General features: G+C 48.6%; 1 protein-coding gene across 2 annotated transcripts in view; it reads right to left on the bottom strand.

Moving 5' to 3' along the window:
- The window catches only part of SIM2 (SIM bHLH transcription factor 2), a 49,748-nt gene that overhangs the window by 16,239 nt on the left and 10,562 nt on the right, over positions 1 to 22,947 (bottom strand). For both annotated transcript variants that reach the window (XM_042903364.1, XM_042903363.1), the window contains exons 3-7: positions 20,878 to 20,967; positions 13,618 to 13,726; positions 10,205 to 10,290; positions 6,550 to 6,749; positions 1,072 to 1,178 (exon numbers count right to left, since the gene is read on the bottom strand). In XM_042903364.1, the coding sequence (XP_042759298.1) occupies positions 1,072 to 1,178; positions 6,550 to 6,749; positions 10,205 to 10,290; positions 13,618 to 13,726; positions 20,878 to 20,967 (592 nt within the window). The remainder of the gene's footprint in view (positions 1 to 1,071; positions 1,179 to 6,549; positions 6,750 to 10,204; positions 10,291 to 13,617; positions 13,727 to 20,877; positions 20,968 to 22,947) is intronic.

Genomic DNA, 22,947 nt, shown 5'->3' on the forward strand with positions numbered 1-22,947 from the left:
AGACTTTCAATTCCATAAGTTTTCATTCTCTGTGCTTAGAGGCCTAATCCCTCCCAATGGAGCCCCACTTGGAAGAGGATCCCTTCCTGCAGGTAATTTGGGGGCTTGCCTCCAGCTCCCTTGCTGGATATCGGGGCTCCTGCCATGCTCCTGCCTCCACGGAAAGGGGCGGGGGACCCCCGGGGCTGGGGTTTTCGGAGCAATCGCCTGCCCTCTCCACCGAGAGGGCCCTGCAGAGCTGGCTGCTCCGGCCATCTGCACCCCATTAGCAAGCACCCCTGGGTCCAGGCATGGAGGGCTGGACATGAGGTATCCCGCCCCGTGCCAGTTATTTGCTGCCTTGATTCGGATTCTAGAAGAAAAGCGTCACTTCTTTGAACATGTCAGTGACTAGAGCCCCACCCCCTCCCCGTCCAGATGTTCACCAAACCTTCTGCACTGGCCAATCGAATAGTGATTGTTCATTCTTTCCATGCTGACTTCTCCCATCCTGGGAACCTGTGGTCTCCCCTGAGCCTCCCAGCCGGGTGGCGGACAGTGGTCAGGGGCCGGGTCCTGGCTGCTTTGGCTCCAGACTCTCCAGTCTCTCGCTGTGTGACCTCAGGCAAGTGGCTTAACCTCTCTGAACCTCAGCATCCTCAGTAGGGATAGGAGGATCACGAACAGGAGAGTCTCCTTCACCGGGTTAGTAACATCTTTAATCACCTAAGCCAGTGCCCCACAGGAGCAAGGGCTCTGCACGCGTTGGTGCTTCTGCTGTTGCGCTTTGTGTGAACGTGTCGGGATGTCCTAGAGAAATCTAGGTTCCCAATCTACCGTCTCGAGTCAGCAACTTGTGCACCATCCCACACCTGCCAGAGTTTCCCTGGAAGGTAAGCCTGGATGCTTGAGAACTGACCAGTAGCTGCGCTAAACGGAGGGGTGGATGGGGTCAGTCTGAGGTTTAGAATTCACGTGTGCGCAGCGGAGGACCATTGTACCAAACAAGGGTGGCCTTCCCGCCCCGCTTCTGGCCACCCCCTCCCTGGCCGGCCCCGGCCCCCGGCCCCGCGCCGTGAGCGAGGTACTCACGGAGGTGGTGCGCGTAGCGGAGGTGGAACACGTCACAGCCGTGCACGTGATGGTAGAGGGTCTTCTCGATCAGGTCCTGCGGCTCATACCCGGTCAGCTCGGTCACCCTGGGGGAGGACAGTGGCTCCGTGTGTTACCCTGTTCTGTAGGTTGCCTTCCATTTAAACTAATATTGGTTTTGCCGACTAATCAAGTGCTAAAAGGCTCAGGGTGGGGGGTGATGTTGGTTTTGGAAACCGAGAATGATCTTTTTTTACAAGGAGAAAGGCTTTGAACGCCAGCCCAGTGCAGGATGTAGCACTATTCATGGGCAGGAACGTTCTTCTGAAACTGCTGGCGAGAAGAACGTTTGGGGTGGCTTCAAATGTTTTCCTTTTTCAGGGTGAAGCTTGTCTGGGGGCGCTTAAGAGCGAACTCTGATGGGAGAAAGAACTACTTTCCAGTGGCTTCTGGGTGACAGTCCAGTGGGGACCTTTTTAAAAATTATTATCGTGGGGGCGCCTGGGTGGCTCAGTCGGTGGAGCGTCCGACTTCGGCTCAGGTCATGATCCCACAGTTTGCGAGTTCGAGCCCCACGTCGGGCTCTGTGCTGACAGCTGGGAGCCTGGAGCCTGCTTCCGATTCTGTGTCTCCCTCTCTCTCTGACCCTCCCCCACTCACACTCTGTCTCTCTCTGTCTCTCTCTCTCTCAAAAATCAGGGCACCTGGGTGGCTCAGTCAGTTTTGAGTCCCGACTTCGGCTCAGGTCATGATCCCACAGTTTGCGAGTTCGAGCCCCACGTCGGGCTCTGTGCTGACAGCTGGGAGCCTGGAGCCTGCTTCTGATTCTGTGTCTCCCTCTCTCTCTGTCCCTCCCCCACTCACACTTTGTCTCTCTGTCTCTCTCAAAAACAAACATTTAGATTTTTTAAAAAATAATTATTATGGAAAAATATGCATTACACAACCTTTGCCACTTTGACCATTTTTATGTCTACATGTAGTGGCAATGACTACAACCACCATGTTCTTCAGAACGCGCCCCCCCCCGGCCCCCCCCCCCCCCAGCTGCAACAGGTAACCTCCCTCTCCCTCTGTCTCTAGGAATCTGTCGATTCTAGATATCTCGGATGAGTGGAACCACCCGGTAGATGTCCCTTTGTGTCTGGCTTCTCTCACTTGGCATCCTGTTTTCAAGGGTCACCCACGTTGTGCTGTGGGACAGAACACCGTTCGTTTCTATGGCTCGATTATGTTCTATTTTATGTAGATACCACGTTTTGTCTGTCCATCCGCTGAGGGACGCTTGGGCTGCTCCCACGTCCTGGCTATTGTGTGTGTGAGCCTTTTTATCTCCCACTGGCCCCTGCTACCTGGCACAATGGTCTCACGAGGTTTTGGTCGGGCGGGAGCATCTGCAGAAGAACTGGAGACATTAACGCGTCCGATCAACGGAGGCTCGTGCAGCGTCCAAAAACTAGTACGACAACACCCGAAAATGCTGTGGCTGCGGGGTAAATCATAACGTTCGCTGGCAGAAGGGCAACACGTGCCCGGTGCCCTCATGCCATTACCGCCTCTCTGTTCTCATCAGGCCCCAGGAATACTGACTTCCCACATCAGCTCTTTGAGGAGAAGTGGCTCCCAGCGTCCAAGACCACATCATCCGTGGCGTCTGGATCACTCCATCCGCAGGTGGAAATTGCACGTGGCAGTGGTGTCACTTCCCGGGGCCCCGGGCAACCGACCCGGTGACTGTGCCCTTGGAAGAGGTGGCCGAAGAGCCTTGGTGACAGATATTTAAGAACAGATGAAAGAGAAGGACAGGAAGCTTTTCCAGAGGAAGGGAGGTCCTGGTGAGAAGTCAGTCCCGAGGGGGCAGAGGTGGGGCCTGAGGACGGCCTGGACCGGGGGTCCTGCTGGCTTGTCTCTGAAATGTCAGTTGCGAACTCCACGGGGAAACTCGACCTCACTTTCGTTCCGTAACGCGCTCCCCTTTCTGTCGAGTTCTGCGCGGGCTCCGGGTCGTAAATCTCGGAGAGCCTCATATTTCCCTGGAACCGCTCACTATTTGGTATACACATTTCCATGGTGTTCCTCCAGGGCGGGAAGGAGATGGGGCTGAAGGTCAGTGGAAAGGGAACCTGTGCAGGCCTTTCCGGGCTCGGGGACTTATCTAAGGGCCATCTAGAACTTCAGGCCCCATCGGAGTCTAACAGTGTGGCAGGAAAACTGAGACCTGGCTTCCCCACCCCACCCCACCCCCCCCAGGAAAAAGAAAACCAGGGGTCTCTACGGTGTGGGGACGAAAGAGGCTTCCCAGACCCTTTGGAAGTAAAGTTACAGAACAACAGCCCCGAACGTGTAAATGAATCAGAAACACATGTATTAAGTTTCTCATCAAAGCGCACACTGGCTTTAAAAATTAAAGGGAGAGAGAAGGGTCTGGCAGCATGCCCTCCTGGTTTTTTCCAAACCTCCAGTGTCTGAAGACCTGTCAGAGGGATTTGCCAAACCCCAAACATGGCTGGGTTCACCCATCCTTAGCAAAAGCACCAGCTACAGTTTCAAAGTGAAATACCACAAAACCCCTCTGAACCAAATTTCAGGTTATGCTGAGTTCAGTTGTGTCTGGGATTACACTGGGTGGGGGGCCAAGTGGCCACCCCACCCCTGCAGGCCCCCCACCCAGGGCCCTGTGACTTCAGGGCTGCTGGGCTTCAGGCCAACCCGTCGCCGTGGCTTCTGGGCTTTGGATGGAGGAGCTGACATCTCCCACCCTGCTGGGCCATTCTGCTGCCCTCTCGGTCCTGGGCCAGCCCCTCTGTCCCTGACCCCCAGCGGCCCCTCGGAGACCGAACTGCAACAGACTGGAGACCAGAGTGAGTTCGAGGAATTCTAGCTCGTCTCTGAGCCCTTGAAACATCTACACGACAGGAGTTCAGGAGATCTGTTAGAAGCTTCCTGGTACGTAGCTGGGAGAACAGCAAGGGACTTCTGTAGAAACCGTTTCCTGTTTCCTTCAGGAGCAGTCTGGCCTCTGAGCTACCTTCGAACACCCTCTTCTGCAAAGCCCCCCATTTGTCCTTTGTGTTTCAAAGCTGTATGCTTCAAACAATTTGAGAAGATCTGAAATGTCTCCTCTGGGCAGACCTCTCTCTTTCCTCTTCTAGAGAATTCACCAGGCCTCAGAGGCTTTTCCTAGAATCGTCAAGGAAAAACTAGGAGACAGAGGTAACAAGGGGGAACCTGGTCGTATCCTCCCAAGTTTCTAAAGTAATGAGCTCGGACGGCCAAAATTCCTTTCCGTTCACTTTTAGAAGTGGCCCCTGAATCCAGAAAGAACTCCTTCTCATGCTGCCACCATGGGCCCAGACAGTCCACCCGCCCAGGGCCCCTCTGCTGGCAGGTGCCTCTGTCTTCGATGCAGTAGGACAGCATTTGTCAGTCCGGCCAGCCCCAAGGTGCTGGCCTCCTTCCCGCAAAGAGTTTTGGGTACTCTTTGCTTGGAGTTTCTGGGAGCACGATGGCAAGCCTGTCAGGCCAACTCTTGTCATTTCTCTACCTTTGAAGGGTTCTGAGGTTCACTAATGATAAACTAGGCTACTTTATGTCTCTGTCTCCTGCCCCTAACCAGGTATGTTTGGTTTTCTCCCATAACTGGTTAAAATGGTCAATTTTATGTCATGTATATTTTACCAGAATAAAAAGGTGGAAAAAATCAATAAATATTAGCAAAATTTTATATTTATATTTACACATATGTGTGTATACACGTATATACATGGACACCCACACATATATACCTCCTTTCTCCCAGACAGCTTGGCCACACACACCGAAAGGCAAAAGTGGGGTCTCTGAACATTTGTCCCTTCCTGTACAACTGAGGACTCTAAAGGACTGGGTGCATCAGCTTTTTACTTTTGTTTGGTTTTTTTTTAGTGTTTATTTACTTTTGAGAGAGAGAGAGTCAGTGCAAGCAGGGGAGGAGCAGAGAGAGAGGCAGACACAGAGTCTAAAGCAGGCTCCAGCCTCCGACCCATCAGCACAGAGCCTGACACGGGGCTCAAACTCACAAACTGTGAGATCGTGACTTGAGACGAAGTCGGACGCTTAACCGACTGAGCCACCCAGGTGCTTCCAGGCTTTACTTTTACGAATGCTTCACATCTATTATCAAATTTCATCTTTCCTAACAGCCTGTGGGTAGCCGAGTGGGCAGGGCGAGGCTGACTTTTTTACGGATAAGAAAACGGTAGGCGGAAGGGGTGCCTGGGTGGCTCAGTCGGTTAAGCGCCTGACTTCCACACAGGTCGTGGACTCACGTCTCGTGAGTTCAAGCCCCGCACTGGGCTCTGTGCTGACAGGTCAGAGACTGGAGCCTGCTTCAGATTCTGTCTCCCCCTCTCTCTGTTCCTCCCTTGCTCGTGCTCTGTCTCTCTCTCTCTCTCTCAAAGATAAATAAACATTAAAAAAAATAAAAAAGAAAAAAAAAAAGAAAATGGTAGGTGGAGGAAGCCCCAAGGGCCTGGGGCCACGTGAAGCTGGCAAACCCTCCTGGGGGACGGGCCATGGCTTCTTCAGCACACACCTCCCCTGTGTGGCCAGCTTCGGCAGGCCAAGCGAAACAACAGATTAGTGCTTTTGCCTCGTTCGCTCTCCCTTCTCTCTCTAAGAGAGCCTCAGTTGGGTGGACATTCTCAGGGAGGAGGGGAAGGGCGGTTGGGAGAGACAGTTCAGGGGCCACTGTACCTTCGCCCTCACTGCCAGCCAGAGGTGTCCTCCCAGCCCAGACAGGGCACCCACTGAGCTTGTAGTCACAGCTTTTCCCGGCAAAGGCCACCTGTCTGCTCTCAGCCTCAGCTCTGTGGCCACCAGAGCTCCGATGGCTTCCCACCAGCTCATTGCAAAATCTTTTCTTTGCGTTTAGGTCCCACCTACTTGACGGACATACAAGGCAGAATCCTGACATCGCAGGCCTTCAACAAAGGCTAACTTGTGTCCACAGCACATATTTCCAGCTCCAACTCCAGTGAGATGATGAAAATATAAATAAATAATATACAACAAGTACCCAGCACCTGGAGAAGCTGGCTACTCTTTAAGTACTAAAGCTGACATCAATTCTTTCAATTCCTGACTTGGTTCCACTAAATACCCTTCTAACTCACATTCTTTTTTTTTTTTTTAATTAATTAATTTATTTATTTATTTTGGAGGGGAGGGGCAGAGAGAGGGAGAGAGAGAATCCCAAACTGGCTCTGGGCTTACGGCCCAGAGCGCAGGGCTCCGACTCACGGAACTATGAGATCGTGACCTGAGCCCAAGTCAAGAGTCGGACGCTTAACCAACTAAGCCACCCAGGCGTCCCCTAACTCCCATTCTTAGTACGGCTTATTTCCTCCGTACATTTTGGCTTAACAACACAGCGTTCGGGCCAGTTTCCACCGTCAGTATCTTCTGGAATTCTGCAGCAGCAGCAGGTGCCAAACTCACCTGGAATCCAGGAAGATCAGCTTCAGGTCAAGGCTGGCCCTGAACATGAACATGTTACTGTGCAGCTTGATCTCTGTGATGGCACTGGGTGGCAGCGACTGGCCCACGGCCACCAGCCCCACGATCTGGTAGCACGAGTCGTACAGGGACACGTCCAGCATATACTGCCTGATCTTCAGGTAGCCGCTGCAGTGGATGACCTGGCAAAGCAGAGGGCAGGGTCAGCCCAGGGGTTAGACCGGTACCCACTCCTCCCGGCTCTGAGCGTGCTGGCTCTCTTGGGCACGCTGGACTCTCCCCGGCCCAGCCTCTACGGAGCTGGTGTGGCCCCACAAAGGTCACACCAACATGCTGACGACACCCAAGTCATTGCTCAGAAGACACGAAGTGATGCTTCTTCCTTAGGAAACAGTAGTGCAATCAAATGTAAGGTCGTCTTATCCAACTGACTCTGCCCCAGTAACTCCCCGAGTTGAGACTCTAATATGTAATGGATTGATACCTAATTAACTCATCACCAAACCCACTATTAGGTAGCAAACAAAGGCACCATGGGAAGCTAACCCCTGGTTCCAAGACACTCACTTTATGTTCTTCGTCCCCCAATGGGACTGGATTTGACATCTGTCAACTTGACATTTATATCACTTGACAAGCTATACCATTCCAGTACGTTAAGAATTTCATTCAGTAGAGGGGCACCTGGGTGGCTCAGTCGGTTAGGCGTCCGACTTCAGCTCAGGTCACGATCTCACAGTCCGTGAGTTCGAGTCCCGCGTCTGGCTCTGTGCTGATGGCTTGGAGCCTGGAGCCTGCTTCCGATTCTGTGTCTCCCTCTCTCTCTGCCCCTCCCCCGTTCATGCTCTGTCTCTCTCTGTCTCAAAAATAAATAAACGTTAAAAAAAAATTTAAAGAATTCATTCAGTAGGATCAAAAAAGCCTTCCTCTTAATGTGTTTTTATTTACTTTATTTATAGGTCAAGATTTTATTCCCTTATGATAAGCAAAAAGCCAGAGAGGCTATATAGAAACCTCTGGTTGTTATAGCCAAAAAAAACAAAAAAACACAAAAAACAAACCATGCAGGAGAGAGGGTATAGTGTTCCAAATGTCAAACAGGAACATTTGTGCAACCTTCAGCCTCCATATTGGAAGCATTTATATAAGTTAGGATCAGTAAAATCTCGAAAGGATCATGACAGCAGTGATGAACAGCTAAAATCTTCAGCTCTCTTCCTCCAGGACTGCTGAACGCATTCAGTCTTTAGGGCTGCAACAGATCTTGAAATCCTTCTGGTCTATTGTCCCATTTAACTGAGGAGAATATTGAGGACAAGACAGGCGATGTGTTTTGCTTACGATTAGACGGTTAATAAGTGGCAGAAACAATTCAAGACCCAAGTCTGTTGGGTACAGGACAGCGCGGGGTGGGGGGCTCCCCACAACCCTGGTCGAAATAGGCCTCGGGTTTGGGTCAGCAAACAGAAAATGTATCCCCCAAACTATAAAAGAGAGTGGGGTAAAGTCAAAGGGAAGAAGAGCTCAGTGTGGAGTTCAAAGGAGAGGGCTGAGGAGATGCTGAAGGGGAAGCAGCCCCTGGGGTGGGGAGGAGATCAGGAGGGGTGTTCCAGAAAGAGAATAAGCTTCAGAGGCACAAAGCTGTCCCCTTTCTCTCCCCCACCCTTTACTAACATGCAAATGCTCCTGCACAAAGGCCCCCATCCCCTCCATCTCCGGAGCCATGGGCTTAGCACCTCTCTCCTCTGAGGAGGGAGAGACAGTAACTTCAGACGCCAGGGAGGAATCAGAAGCTTGGAAGGGGACGCTCAGTGCACGCTTCCCCCTACCGGCCCTTCCGTCTGGGGGTGCTGATTCTGGGGCTGCCCGTGGGCTCGTCAGGGGGACCTGCTCCTGGATTCCAGAACTTGCCAGAGCAGGCGGCCACATCTGCCGGAGAAATGCAGCCTGAAGGGGCTCTGACCCCCAGCCTGCGGGCCTCTGCCCGTCTTCTCCCTTCCTTGCTTGCGTCCCTGAGGATCATAAAATGGGGCCAACAGTACTCCCTCAGAGGGCTGCTATGACTGTTAATTAAATTAAGTAGACGTGGGGCACCTTGGGGGCTCTGTTGATTAAGCATCTGACTTTGGCTCAGGTCATGAGCTCACAGTTTGTGGGTTCGAGCCTCTCATCAGGCTCTGTGCTGACAGCTCGGAGCCTGGAGCCTGATTCGGGTTCCGTGTCTCCCTCTCTCTCTGCCCCTCCCACACTTGCACTCTCTCTCTATCAAAAAACTTTTTTTTTTAGTTAAGTAGATGAGATGCTGCTGCTGAAGCCTCGCTGCTCCTCAGAACAGGTCTATCATTAGTCGAGCACATCACAGCCGTCACCACCGGACTTGGCGAAACATTCCGAGGGGAGGAGCGACATGTCCGGGCTCTGAACGCTCACTGCCGCCCCCAGGGTGTGGATCCTCAGTGGCCTCTGGGGGCCCCGACCCGTGTGAAACACCAAGTGCACGTGCCAGGGTGACATTCTATCCTTCGCCACGCTTATTCGTGGTCTCAGATGACGAAACCCAGTCCTCCTGGAGTTTCCTTGTACGACACCAGCTCCCCTACCTGCTGCATGAGCAGCGTCACGAGAAAGTTGTCCCATGTTTGGGTCCCTGTGCCTTCTGTCTGCAGATGTTCTTGAGTAGCAAGCAAAATACAAACCAGTGAAGACCCTCTGCCCCCTCCTTCAGACCCTCTGCCCCCTCCTTCAGACCCTCTGCCTCCTCCTTCAGACCCTCCTCTGCCCCCTCCTTCAGACCCTCTGCCCCCTCCTTCAGACCCTCCTCTGCCCCTCCTTCAGACCCTCCTCTGCCCCCTCCTTCAGACCCTCTGCCCCCTCCTTCAGACCCTCCTCTGCCCCCTCCTTCAGACCCTCCTCTGCCCCCTCCTTCAGACCCTCCTCTGCTCCCTCCTTAAGACCCTCCTCTGCCCCCTCTTTAAGACCCTCTGCCCCCTCCTTCAGACCCTCCTCTGCCCCCTCCTTCAGACCCTCTGCCCCCTCCTTCAGACCCTCTGCTCCCTCCTTAAGACCCTCCTCTGCCCCCTCCTTCAGACCCTCTGCCCCCTGCTTCAGACCCTCCTCTGCCCCTTCCTTCAGACCCTCCTCTGCCCCCTCCTTCAGACCCTCCTCTGCCCCCTCCTTCAGACCCTCTTCTGCCCCCTCCTTCAGACCCTCCTCTGCCCTTTCCTTCAGACCCTCCTCTGCCCCCTCCTTCAGACCCTCCTCTGCCCCCTCCTTCAGACCCTCCTCTGCTCCCTCCTTAAGACCCTCCTCTGCCCCCTCTTTAAGACCCTCTGCCCCCTCCTTCAGACCCTCCTCTGCCCCCTCCTTCAGACCCTCCTCTGCCCCCTCCTTCAGACCCTCCTCTGCCCCCTCCTTCAGACCCTCCTCTGCCCCCTCCTTCAGACCCTCCTCTGCCCCCTCCTTCAGACCCTCCTCTGCCCCCTCCTTCAGACCCTCCTCTGCCCCCTCCTTCAGACCCTCCTCTGCCCCCTCCTTCAGACCCTCCTCTGCCCCCTCCTTCAGACCCTCCTCTGCCCCCTCCTTCAGACCCTCCTCTGCCCCCTCCTCCTTCCCTCCCCCGACATGAGGCTCCTCGCACCTTGTATCCGCTGCACGTCAGGCCCGCGTTTCTTTTCGCCAAAACACACTTCATTCGCAGAAAGAAGGACCTCTCTATCTCGTACTCTGAAAGCAGGAGTGAGGTTAGATGGGCCAACTGTTCCACGATGCTTCCCCCGATTTTGTCCCAATAATATCAGTCGACGCTCAGGACCAGATGGGGCAGCCGGAAGCCCCATCCCAGAGTGCCCCGACCCTGACCCAGGGAGCTTCTGCCTGGGGCGGGGACCTGGGTGGGGTGGGGAGACTGGCCCCAGTCCTGCTCCAGAAGCAGGCAGCTGGAAACGCGGCCACAGCAAGAGCTCAGGAAACAGCCACCTGGGGCCAAGGTGAGGACGGTAAGCGCAGTGGGCCCAGCCCCCCTCAGCATGCCCACGGTCCCCTCCTGGCAGGCACAGAGAGGCCTGGCACCAAAAGAATCGCCTTGGCTAGTCCTGGGGTGGATGCCTGGGTTGGCCAGGAAGGCCCAGAAGCATCTGGCTTCCCTCAGGGTAAAGGACACTGAGTAAGGGCTCACAGGTACAGCTCTTTCCCCAGCAGAGGGAGACAGCCACAGGGCCCTGACATTGCCCAGGACTGCCTTGGAATGCGGAACCCCCTCAGCCAGATCAAAGCCTTTGCCCTCATACCTAGCCCCCTCCTTTCTCAGGGCTCTTACCCTCCCCATTCGGTCTTTCTCTGGCAGGGCCAAAGGCCTCACCCACCAGTCTCTGACCTCACTAGTGCAAATGCAAGTGAGTCCCCAAAGGAAACTAAATCTGCTTTAGTGAGCAGATGCCAGTTCTCTGGAATGATGTGTCCATGCCCCGGGTAAGGGTGAGGTCACTCCACGCTAAATAGAGTTATTTGGTGGCAGTTAATAGATTAATTTTTAAAGAAAGGTTACCCTTAGGAGTAGAGGCAAGGCTCCCAGCCATCGCCTATGAGGCTCCTCCCTTCCCCCTGTTTGGAGGGGTGGCCATATTTACCCACAATTCCTCTGCAAGCAGGCTATGGTCTGTGAGACATAAGGCTTCCCTGTAACGTGGCTGCCTGTCTGCACCATATCCAGCCAAGCACTGAGGTCTAAAAAAACTTCACCCGGTAATTAACCATGGAGCTTTGGAGAAAGCCAACAATACAATGACCATGACATGATGGGGCAAGTTCAGACGCACAAAAACAACTCTGGATAAGAAGCCAGGGAGAGGTCTGAGCGCCTGTGAACCTCAGGCTTTGCACACTTGGGTGGAAATGAATCTGGGGGCAACCCCATCTCTCTTAGACCTCTGTGCTTCTCTTGTGTTGTTGCTGTACCTGAGACACGAACCCCACAGAGACTGGGATTGAAAGGGTCTCATGATATTCCCAAGACTCATGTGCTGTCATTTTACAAACACCCTTTTAAGGCTATGACACAGAAGGATGATGTGAAACCAGAGCTAGTGAGAAAGCACCCAGGCCCATGTAATTAACACGCTGTGGAACTTTCTAGAACCGTAACAACCCAATATTCTTAGGGAGTTCTCGAAGACTCCCACCGCCTCTTCCAGCTTTAAACAGCCCCACAGTGAAAGAATGAGATTCAGGTACATTCCCCCCCAGCCCTCATTTTGTTAGAAATTACTTCTTCAGGGTCTTATTTGTGTGCATTTATGCAGCCAGACCATTTGCAAGGAGTTAAGAGTCACAGACCATGGCTAAAAGCAAGCTGCCATCTCAGAAACCAGGACAGCAATCTCTCTCCCTCATAAGGAAAAGTGAGGCTTACAGCAACTAGTTCTGGGGCTAGAACATGCCGGCGGGAGGCGGGGGGGGGGGGGGGGGGGTGGTGCACAGAGTTGAATCTGCAGGTGGTTTTACAACTGAGTGGGCTCTGGGGCATCAGCTAAGCTTCCGACTTCAGCTCAGGTCATGATCTCACAGTTTGTGAGTTCGAGCCCCGCATTGGGCTCTGTGCTGACAGCTCAGAGCCTGGAGAGTGCTTTGTATTCTGTGTTTGTGTGTGTGTGTCTCTCTCTGCCCCTCCCCCGTTCATGCTCTGTCTCTCTCTCTCTCTCTCTCTCAAAAATAAATAAAACATTTATAAAAATGTTTTAAATAAAATAAAACTGAGTGGGCTCTTCCAGAATCTCTCTTTCTAGCCTAGAACAGCCTCCCCAGGAGGAAGCAGTAAGAGTGGAACTCGAGCTTTTCTCTGGCTGGCGACCCCATTCTCACCCTGCTTCACCGTTTCTCCTTTCGCATTTTGCTCTACTGGGGACGTCTGGCCAAGTTGGGATACTATAGTCCAGAGCAGACAAGAGACCTATCGATCAACATGTTGGTTGGTCTCATTGGACTGTCAGACAGAGTTACAAGCCCAGGGCCCCCCGAATAAGTTCCTCTCTGTCTTCCCAGCATGCACTGCAATTACAACTTAGGAAGTCATTTGTGTAATGATGTGCTCCTCACCCTTCACTGAATAGTCAAGCCACATCATGTCCTAACACGGTGCTTATGACCATAGAACCCAGTCAATAGGTGTTAAATGATGGGACTGCCGGGTGGAGGAACCTGCCCCCCACACGGAGACAGGCTGGGGAGGTGCACCTGCCTCCGCCTGGACAAGGGCTTCTTAACTGATTCGTGCCATGGCATCTCTACCCAGAATAACGTTTTTAAGTGTCGAAGATAAAATATATGAGATCACAAATGGAACCAGCTGTGTTGAAAACAGTTACCAAAATATTAAAACAAGTGGTGATATGGTTATAAATGTGCTGGTTTATTAACACGTGAGATAACAAGACCCGGTAGCAGGCTCATAACTCTTGAAATTCTGAAGTAGCAATGAGCCCCAGTGATATGTTTAAGTACCTGCAAGAACACTGGAAAGTGAAACAAACACATGTGATTCTCGTTGTGGGCAAAGCCGTGGGTACTAGTGAGAGTAAGGGGACAGTCTACAGTCTATACGCAAAGGAAAAGCGGAATTCAGCCAGACAGAATAAAGATGTCATTCTTCCCATGCAGTTTCACAGACCCCCTGAGTTCCATCTGGGGGCCCTCTGGTGAAGAAGCCCAGGTCTAGGTTGTGTCCCTGGAACTCTAAACCAAGAGCACTTTAGGGGAGAAGCCTCTGACCATGTTTCTTTACCTCCTACAGCACCTCACGTGGTCTCTGGCATGAGAAATGAGATCCATAGCGTGGCTTCAAAGGACAGAGGCATAAAAGCAAATGCCCCGTGCTGTGTGTTTTCTGGAGAGGCCCTGCTGGGCGGCCCCAGTCATGCTCCCCCCACCCCTTGGCAACACAGGGAGCAAAACCCTCAGGTCACATCGAGAGAGAGAGAGAGAGAGAGAGAGAGAGAGAGAGAGAGAGAGAGCTTTGTCTGGTTTTCATTCTGGTTTCTTTTCATCCGGAGGAAATACCTTGTAGCAGGTGATGGTGGAGGGGCTGGTGGGCCGCGAGGACAGCTGTCATCTCGTCGTGGTCGGAAGGATGGATGTACTCGTAAATACTGTTGCCCGTGAGCTCCACCTGCCACAGAGGGAAGGGAAGGGTCAGAAATCCCCTCGGGGTTGCCTGGGTGGAGGAAGGGGAAGGTGCACCGTAGGTAGGCACCACCAGGGACAGGGGTCCGACCTCTCCTTGCAACCCACACCTTGTCCCCATGCAGAAACGTGTGGCTTTCATCAAGCAGCGCTCTGAACCGCCTCCCACATGGCGATTGGGGTCAAAGCCAAGACAGTTCTGAGCAGGAGGAACTGGGAAGTGAAGGATGAAAAGGTGTCATGGAGGTGGGTGACTCCCATGGCCCAGGCAGTGTCCTTTATACAGGAGACAGCTTAAAACAGACTGGAGCTAGGGCCTTGCCCTTCCCCCCGCACTCCCATGCTGCCTGAGGGGACTGGCCAGCTGGGACACCAGCTGCTAAGTCCACACTATCGTCCCTGCGAGAGCCAAGTCTGCCCTCTCAGAGGCTGAGCAAGTGGGAGCCACAGTTCATTTCTCCATCAGCTCTGAGCTGTGCCCCTCAGGCACTGCCAGGCCTCTTTCACGTGGCTGGAAACGTGTCCCTGGCCTTCCGAGTCTGGGATGACTGTGTTGCCCGATGGCTCCCGCCCACGGGTGTGGCGGGGAGGCTGCGGGACCCGAGGGAAGGTTTGGTCCCGCTCCAAACAGCCATGTGACAGGCTGGTTATTTCCCCGGGGGGGGGGGGGGGTGCGACCCCAGCACTTGGGCACCACCTACTTCCAGGCACACCCTGCAGAGGACAAGACGGCAGGCCTAGAGGCCATGTGGATGTTGGCCAGGACCCTGCCTTGCAGGGATGGGGGTCTCTAGGAAATAGCATCATTATGACCTATCCACAGAGGTCCCTGGTGATTCGATGCCCAAACAAGAACTTTCCCACTGTTCCCCCCAAGCATAAGTGCCATGATAGGGGATATTAGAGTCTCAAGGCCTGGACCCCCTTACCCCATCCTAAGATGGGCAGTGGTACAGAATGTTCCAGAAACTCTGACCATCACAACGGCCTTCTGAGCAGTGCCGGGTGGATCCTATATTAGAGGTACACCAGTATAGATGAGGGCTGTGTCAGTGCATCCGGGATTAATCAGGGGCCCAGGGCACTGATGGCTGTTCCACCATGGCCAGGAAGAGCCCCCAGGCCCAGGGTGGAAGAAACTGAAAGCCAGCGAGAAAATGCCCTCTGGAGGCAGAGAACCTTGGGCAGGTCTGATGAACTCTCTTAGCTCTGCCCCACGGGGAGAGGAGGGCAAGCTAAAAGAGCAAAGGCAGGCTTGTGAGTGCTCTGTCCCTAACCACCCCCTTGTTATTTTTAAGCGTGTTGTGAACCACATGTTTTGTTGGGAGGCTCACTGGTCTCGAGCAGAGCAGAGACGACACGATCTTCTGTAAAGGGGCAGCTCTGACCGTGCCACCTCACGCAGCAGGACGGAGGCAGCCAGGCAATTTAATGGACAAGTTCTCCTGGGAGCCACTGTTTCAAATTAGCATCAAGGCCACGAGCTCTTTACTTGGGACCACGCGGCCATGGAGAGGTGAAGTAATTTACCCCGTCCTCTGAGCCAGCTCTTCCAATGTCTTAAGACGTATGAGTTGCCATTTTATGCAGAACAAATTATGTTTCTGGCCCGCCAAGGAATCTTGTCTCTAAAACGGCTTTCGCAGTTCTGTTTTCTGCATTATTCCTGGAATGTTTCTTTCCAATATTGTGCCAACAGAGCCACGGAGGGAGTCCCGTTACAGAGAGCCTCCCTGCCTCCCTCCTGGACACTCGCCTCCCAAACCCGCACTTTGCTAATGACCGAAAGGGGATTTGCCTGTGACAAAAGTTATTATGTAATTTCACTCCAAACTATAAGGAATAAAAGCAAAACGTTCTTCTTTCAAGTCGTTTCTGTTCATCCTTAAAAAAATTTCGATAAACCAGCAGATGTTAAGTCAGCCACGTGGGACGGGACAATCTCTTCTTCCCTGAGGACAGCAGTGGGGGCTCCTTGTGAAGCTCTCTCAGGTGGAGAGGGACAGAGGCTAATAAGTAAGGCAGCTATTTTTTTTTTAAATTGATTTACAATTTCAACAGCTTGTTTTTAAAATGAAAAAAATAATGAGAATTATTTTTGTGTTGGTCCATCATTTTTCCCTTAGGCATGTTTTTGAGGGAAAAAAGAAGTATTCTAGTTTGCTCTTACTTAGGAAAAAAACAACACGTCTTTTTATTTTTATTTTATTTTAAAAATTTAACTATTTATTTTAAGTAATCTCTACACCCAGCGTGGGGCTCGAACTCACAACCCCAAGATCAAGAGTCACGTGCTCTTGTGACTGAGCCAGCCGGACGTCCCAGTAACTCATGTCTTTTGAAACGTATTTATAAACTTGCAGAAAGATTTACATCTCTGCTTATAGGGATTCGATTTGCGTTTTAATCCTAAAGTAGCTTCATCTGTTTTCAAAGATCCCACTCTCGCCATATGCGTTTGGAAAAAGAACAGAGAAGGTCCGTGAATGAAGAGGCTTGATTTGCTGAATACTTGGGTCAATTATAAACTCTAAGGCTGTCCAGGAAGTAAAATGGTCTTCAAATAACGGAAATGTTTTTAGAGAACAAATTTTGGAATGATAAAACAGTGCTGACCTTGACTCAAAATTATGGTTGACATGGTGTTTCCTGTATTTACATATCTACTCGTGCTTTTGAATGGTTGAAAGAAATGTGGCTACCTCACAAAAAAAAAAAAAAAATTATAGTTGTCGCTATAAAACTCCCCAGGTCTCATACATCAACCTTATTAAAACAGACCCTCAATGTGATATTTTAGTATTTGTAAAACCCTGCTAACTACAAAATGAATTGCTTTCCTACTAAGAGCGTTTTTATGTTTTGCTGAATACCTTTCCTTCCTGCCAAGAAAACTACATATGATAAATACAGCACTAAATGGATATATTCTGGGTCAGAAGGGGAAAGTCACCCAGTGCTCTGGAAATGCACATTACTCTGCTTTGGGCGTTTTGCTGACTATGGTAAATTAAGCATTTTAAAATAAGATGGTTTGGGTTTCAGGGTTCAAGTTATGTCAACAAACATAAAACGCTGTCCTTTCTCTTTATTTCAAAAGTGAAAGGATTAGGTCTATGGCCCCAAACAATGCCGTGGCTATTTTTACGGTTGTGGTTCCGGCCACAATCTCAAATATTACATTTTCCTTTATATGTCTCATAAATGGCCATTTCACACATACCTATAGTTGCTTGAAAATTTACATTAGTTACCTAGATGTTATATAATACATGCAACTTTGGTGAGGAAATCTAAACCACAGGGATACTTAAAAGTGTCTGAGGAAACACACAGCAGGTTTTACAGGGCTTTTTTCCTTTTTCAAATATAAATAAGTTAATCACACCAACCAAAAAACCATGGAACTAATCATCTAATAAACCTGTGTGGATAAAGAATGCTTCCCCAACTCTACCCCTCCAAATAGATATAAACGTGACTATATGAATTATTACGTATCCTTTGCGTGTGCATAGACTGAATGGAATTTTCAAGCCTCAAGCCTGACTCTGTTTCCCAACACTTGGACGGTGAGCTGAGAAGACTTACTTGTACTTTGTGGTTGTCTCTGTCACTTTCTGGTAAGAAAGTCTGACAGCAAGGGTCACTGTGTCTCCTAATTTAAAAACAAAAATAGTAAACTCTGCCAGATTTCTTACTCTAACACTCGTTTAAAGAAAGCTCAATAAAACGCTTTGAATTAGGATGGGCTTATCACACATAAAGAATCATTTTTATACCCTCCAAAATAGATAATTGAGATAGTTATTTAGGTAGTGCAGATGTGAAAAAAAACACCACCACCACTTTGCCGTGAATTATCACACAATTATGACAAACCTAGGAGCTTATGTTCCCTAGGAGCTGCTAACACAGAGTTTAACCCTGAATTAATGTGAAAGATGTGGTTACTTAATGAGATAATGTCATCGAGAGTAATTGAAAGTTCTTGGAACACAGAAGGACGCTATGTAAATATAACTATTACTACTATCGTTATTCATCAGAAAATCTGTCTGAAGGGTTACTCTGCTTACTGGATAGAATTTTAACATTTTCACCTCCGATGATTAAAAAAAAGATCCTTAAGCCTATTTTAATAAAGTTTTCATGTTGACATCCTTGCCTGACTTTTTGCTACTAATAAAAATAATCTAAAAGGTGCAAAAAAATTTTTTTAAAGGAGAAGTTGGGCGTTTGACATCCTATTCAATACTTCATTTTACTATTTAAGTAAAGAAGACAGAAAAAAATACACATTGTGATTCTGCCTAGAGTTCCTTCTGCAGAGTTAATCGTGAGCAGGAGGCAGATTTGTGGGAACGGTTTGTTGTTGCTTATTTAAACAGTTCAGCATGGAACACTCCCCAGACACGAACGAGGGCTCACGTCTGCATTAAAGTGTTTTTGTAGCTGGAGGCTGATGCTGAGGCAGTCCCACCAAGAAATCAAGGAAAAAAAAAAAAATTCAGTCGCTCTACACCGTTTATCTTTTTTTTAAACTGACACTTCTCCCGGCCAGCAGCATAATAAACAAAAGGCATCTCTACAACATTCTTGAAAAGTGATCATGTATAACTCCCTGCCCTTCCAAAATTATGGCACCAAGGTTTCTCTCTGCATTGTGACCAAAGGGAAATATAATTTTAATTCTGCCTAGATTATTCTGTTTGGATTTCCTTTTGTAGCATTCATCGTGAACAGGAGGCACACTGGTCACCTATCCAATATTTTGGTCATTCTTAATCATTGTGTTCATGGACAATTAATTTCATTTCCCACATAAAGAGAGAAAAATGACAGAGAGAGAGAATATCATACTAGACTGAGCAGCCTGCGTGAACCAGACCATCCTGGTGTGCGCACAGGGCCTTCTCATGTGCCAGGCCTTGTCACATGACTAAGCAGTCCTAGTATGTGCCCACCAAAGGACACTATTTGAAGCAACTTTTGTGCTACTTGAGGTACAGTTCCAATGAAACCGTGGGGACACCCGGCTTTTGTGTAGCTCCCTACGGTTTATAAGTCACATAAAATGGGCACTTTGATATATTTCTTACCACAGCCCTGAAACAGAGGTAGAGCAGGCATTATTTTCTTATTTAAGTTATGGTTCAGGGAGGTTAAGTGCCTGCTCTATCAAGACAATGAAACCATATAACTATACGTTTCCCTTTTTGCTTTGACTGCTAGGGAACTCAGATCTGACTTTAGTATTTGATACTAGTGACTTTACCTGTTTTATCTTTGTGCAGTCCTTTTTTTTTTTTAAATTTTTTTTAACGTTTTTGTTCATTTTTGAGACAGAGAGAGACAGAGCACGAGCAGGGGAGGGACAGAGAGAGAGGGAGACACAGCATCCGAAACAGGGTCCAGGCTCTAAGCCGTCAGCACAGAGTCCGATGTGGGGCTCGAACTCACAGACTGTGAGATCATGACCTGAGCTGAAGTCGGACGCTTAACCGACTGAGCCACCCGGGTGCCCCAATGTGCAGTCCTTTTTAAAGAATGTGAACTGTTTTGTCTTTTTTGTGACATTATGATAAGACTAACCAAAGATTTGATAAATTATGAGGAAAAAGTCAAGTAATCTACTCCAAATCATTCAGCCACATATCAAATTAGGACTAGAAACCAGGATGGTTATAACTAAAGGGCCTTAAATAATTCTAAATAGGGCAAGATAGAAACTCAGAGTATAATACCTTGGAAAATATATAAATAGTAAAAATCATGTTCCCAACAGTATTTCCTCTTCCGCAAGTATACTACTACCATCAGTCACATAAGTGTAAGAGCCAAGCCTTAGCAAATCTTATCTGGGAGACCTGGTTTCGTAAAGGAAGAGAAGAGGAAGAGAAAAGGAAACACTAAATAATCTTAATATGAGATTCTCTTTAAAGGACTTTGCATAAGAAATGTAGGCACAGACACCACCCCCTCCTTGGGCGTGGAAGAGAAGATTGTAAACACATAGCAAATTTTAAAAATGCATCGGCAGAAAAAAGAAAAGGAATACACCAGATGCAGGTTTCCAAATTGGTAATTTTGTTTTTCAATGAAAAAACTCCAGCCACGTTAATTGGCATGTTTTATTTTGGCGTAACTACAGAGGGGGCTGGTGCAATACAGATTATTCATCTGCCTCCTGGGAGCCCATTTCCTGTATCTAATTAATTCTAGTGTGTCTTCAGTTGTGATGGACACAAGCACTCTGATAGTTCACAATGTAAAGAAACATTTAGTCTCTATAGGTATAAAAAGTGTGACTTTTGGAACCACTATCCACGCTTATTAAATCAGAAATGTGAACGGCAACCATCAGTTAGACTGCTCCCCTCCCCCCACTGGGAGGAGCCCAGACAGTAGCCGAATTCTCCCCCAAACCCTTGGCTTGACGCAAATAGATAAAGCTGTGTGCACCTCTTTCCTTTATGGGATGCACCCCCTTTTAGAAGACAGTTGCAGAAAAATCGGTAATATTTAAATGTTCTAAAGAAAACAGGACCTTGCTGAGCAAAACAGTAGTAAACTGAGTTTTATGAGTTTCTATCACAAGCATATAAAATGCTTTACTGAAACGACCACTGAACTGGAAAAACTCAGGAAAAATTACCCTGAATTCCATGTGAACACTCATAAATCTACACCCCCCCCCTTCTCTCTCCCCAAAGCACAGTCTGCATAAAATCCATGTTCGACATCAGTTTCCCTCTTGCTTTCATGGCAACTCACAATACCACGTGCCGACCAGCAAGCGTGGACTGAAAAATCTCCCTTTGTAAAGCTCTTGTTAGTGGCAGAGTGTTACTGCAGAAGCAGAGTCCAGGCTATCAGACAGAATCTCAGAACAAAGCTGACTGTTGCAAAGATCTACTGGTCATTAATCCCAAAGGAAAAAGAAAGTAAAACCTTCAAAATGTAACACGAAGAGCCCTGCGGGATGGCCTAAGAAGATGATTTTGCAATTTCGGATTATTTCATACACAAAAGCAGACGCTTGAACAGAATCATTTTCAAGTTGGACAAGACTGTCAAGGTCCGCCAACACTTAGTTCTGTATTTTGGTTGTACATGAAATTAGGGAATACCTACCTGTGACAAGCCTAAATGTACAGAAGCTGTTTCCGATATATACATGATTTTGCCATCAGATGCTACCACGAAAACAAATCCGTCCAAAGTCTGTAAAAGAAAGTGCCAGAGTAAGAGGTGACAGTTCTACATCAGAGTTCAATCAAATAATTGTGCCATCACTGGAATGGAGGAACATATAAAATATTATCATCAATACATATTTGTTCAATGCAAAATGGAGTGCAGGGCCATAAGAAGGACTGTAGGTTACAACGCTCACGGTGCAATTCCCGGGACCAGGCTCTCAAATGCTTTTAAAGCACTTTAAAAACAATCTTACAGCCACATCACAAAAATCATGCAAAACATTTGAGAACTCCTAACATGCTCAGTTTAAATGCAGTAGCTTTATTGTTTAGGGTTATTTTAGTACTTAGCACAAATCCGGACTTCTATGGTACTTAGGGGGAAACCTACCACTATATAGACCATTTTATGTCATAATTGGCAGTCCTTTATACCGCGAGGACATATGCTTTATTTGCCACAATTTTCTAGTTACCCCTAAGTACCATTTGAATAATAAATTCCGAACACTACCACTCCCCTGAAAATAAAATACCCGGTGATTTTAACAGACTATGTCTACAGAATTAACTACTTAGAATTTGCAAGAGATCAAATAACCTTTGCAAAATTCAAGGAGAAAAAGTATCAATTTCTGAAAAATTAAAACTACCTAAATGATATTGCCTAGGTTGGCTAGCCCTCAAAAAAATAAAGTAAAATTTTAAGAGCTAATTAAGACAAATAAAAAGGTAATGATTATATTTATATGTGGCAAGGATAAAAAGACTAAATTATTTTTGAAAAAGGAAACTGCATTTTATTTACCCGTTCATATTTTAGATCCAGAACCAAAGAAAAGCAATAAAGTTGGTGAAAGATCCATACAACCCACAATGCTGCCCCCATAAAAAATATTCCAAATTAATTTCTGGCCACAAATTCTATTTTTACAGCATGTAATTGAAACCAGATTACCTTCGGTTTTGCTAAATCTGCCCCCTCTTTGGAGGGGGGCCTAAAAAGAACGTAGTAGAAGTGAAACTTAAAAGATATCCTTACATTCTGTTGTCTCAAGTACAGTTTTACTGTAAAAATTCTTTGCCAACTCAACTATCATCGCCCTAACCTATGCTCAGGTTGAAATCAACATCTTGATTATAAGCCTTACTTTCTCGTTCTGAACTCAGCTACAACATATTCTCCCAACTAAATTCCGTTTCAAAAATATAAAACACACCGCAATTTCTAAAGTTATAAACGTTTTGGCACATCTGCGCCCTCGTGCTTAGCTCCAAAATCATTGAAGAGATACATTTATTGAAACGGTATCTGACAGTCAGCCATGTGAGTAAAAGAGAAAGAAAAATCATCGTAATTAAATTCTGAAAGTTGCCAGCAGTAGCTAAAAAAATAATATCCTTAATGGAAAACGTTGGATATACCTTCGCAGCTTCAGATTACCGACTTCTCTTGAATGTATATTAACTGCAAACATGCCCATGCATACAGCATTCCGGCATTAAAGAAACGCACATCGGAGGAACCGAGGCGAGCTGACTTTGCCCGCCAGGTTTCCACGGGAGTTGTTCCTGGTGTTAGTGTTCACTTATACCATGTAGGAGTATCAAACAAGCAAAATACCATGCACGGTGCTGGAAGCGGGCGAAGGGGTAGGCACAGGGCGCGGGAAAGACTCCAAGAGCGCCATTTCCCAGCCCAGGCTGCCACAACGTTTGCTTTATGCTATAAAAGCTTCAGGTTTCAAATATTCTCGGGATCCTCTCTTCCTCAGAGCATGCAAGGGGGGGGGGGGGGGCGGAAATCCCACCAGGACATTCAGGGAAAGGGGTTTTTAAAAGATCCGCTTTTTTCGAAATGCGGTGCTCTTGGCTGACTCGATGACCCAAGTCACTGCCTACTGTCGCCAACTTTTTTTTTCTTTTAAAGAAAACACGAAATAGAAGGTGGAAATGCAAAACAGCTCTTGGTGAGCATTTTTCGATGGCAGAGACAAATGAC

The sequence above is a fragment of the Panthera leo genome, chromosome C2 (genome assembly GCF_018350215.1).
Source record: "Panthera leo isolate Ple1 chromosome C2, P.leo_Ple1_pat1.1, whole genome shotgun sequence".
Lineage (NCBI taxonomy): Eukaryota > Metazoa > Chordata > Mammalia > Carnivora > Felidae > Panthera > Panthera leo.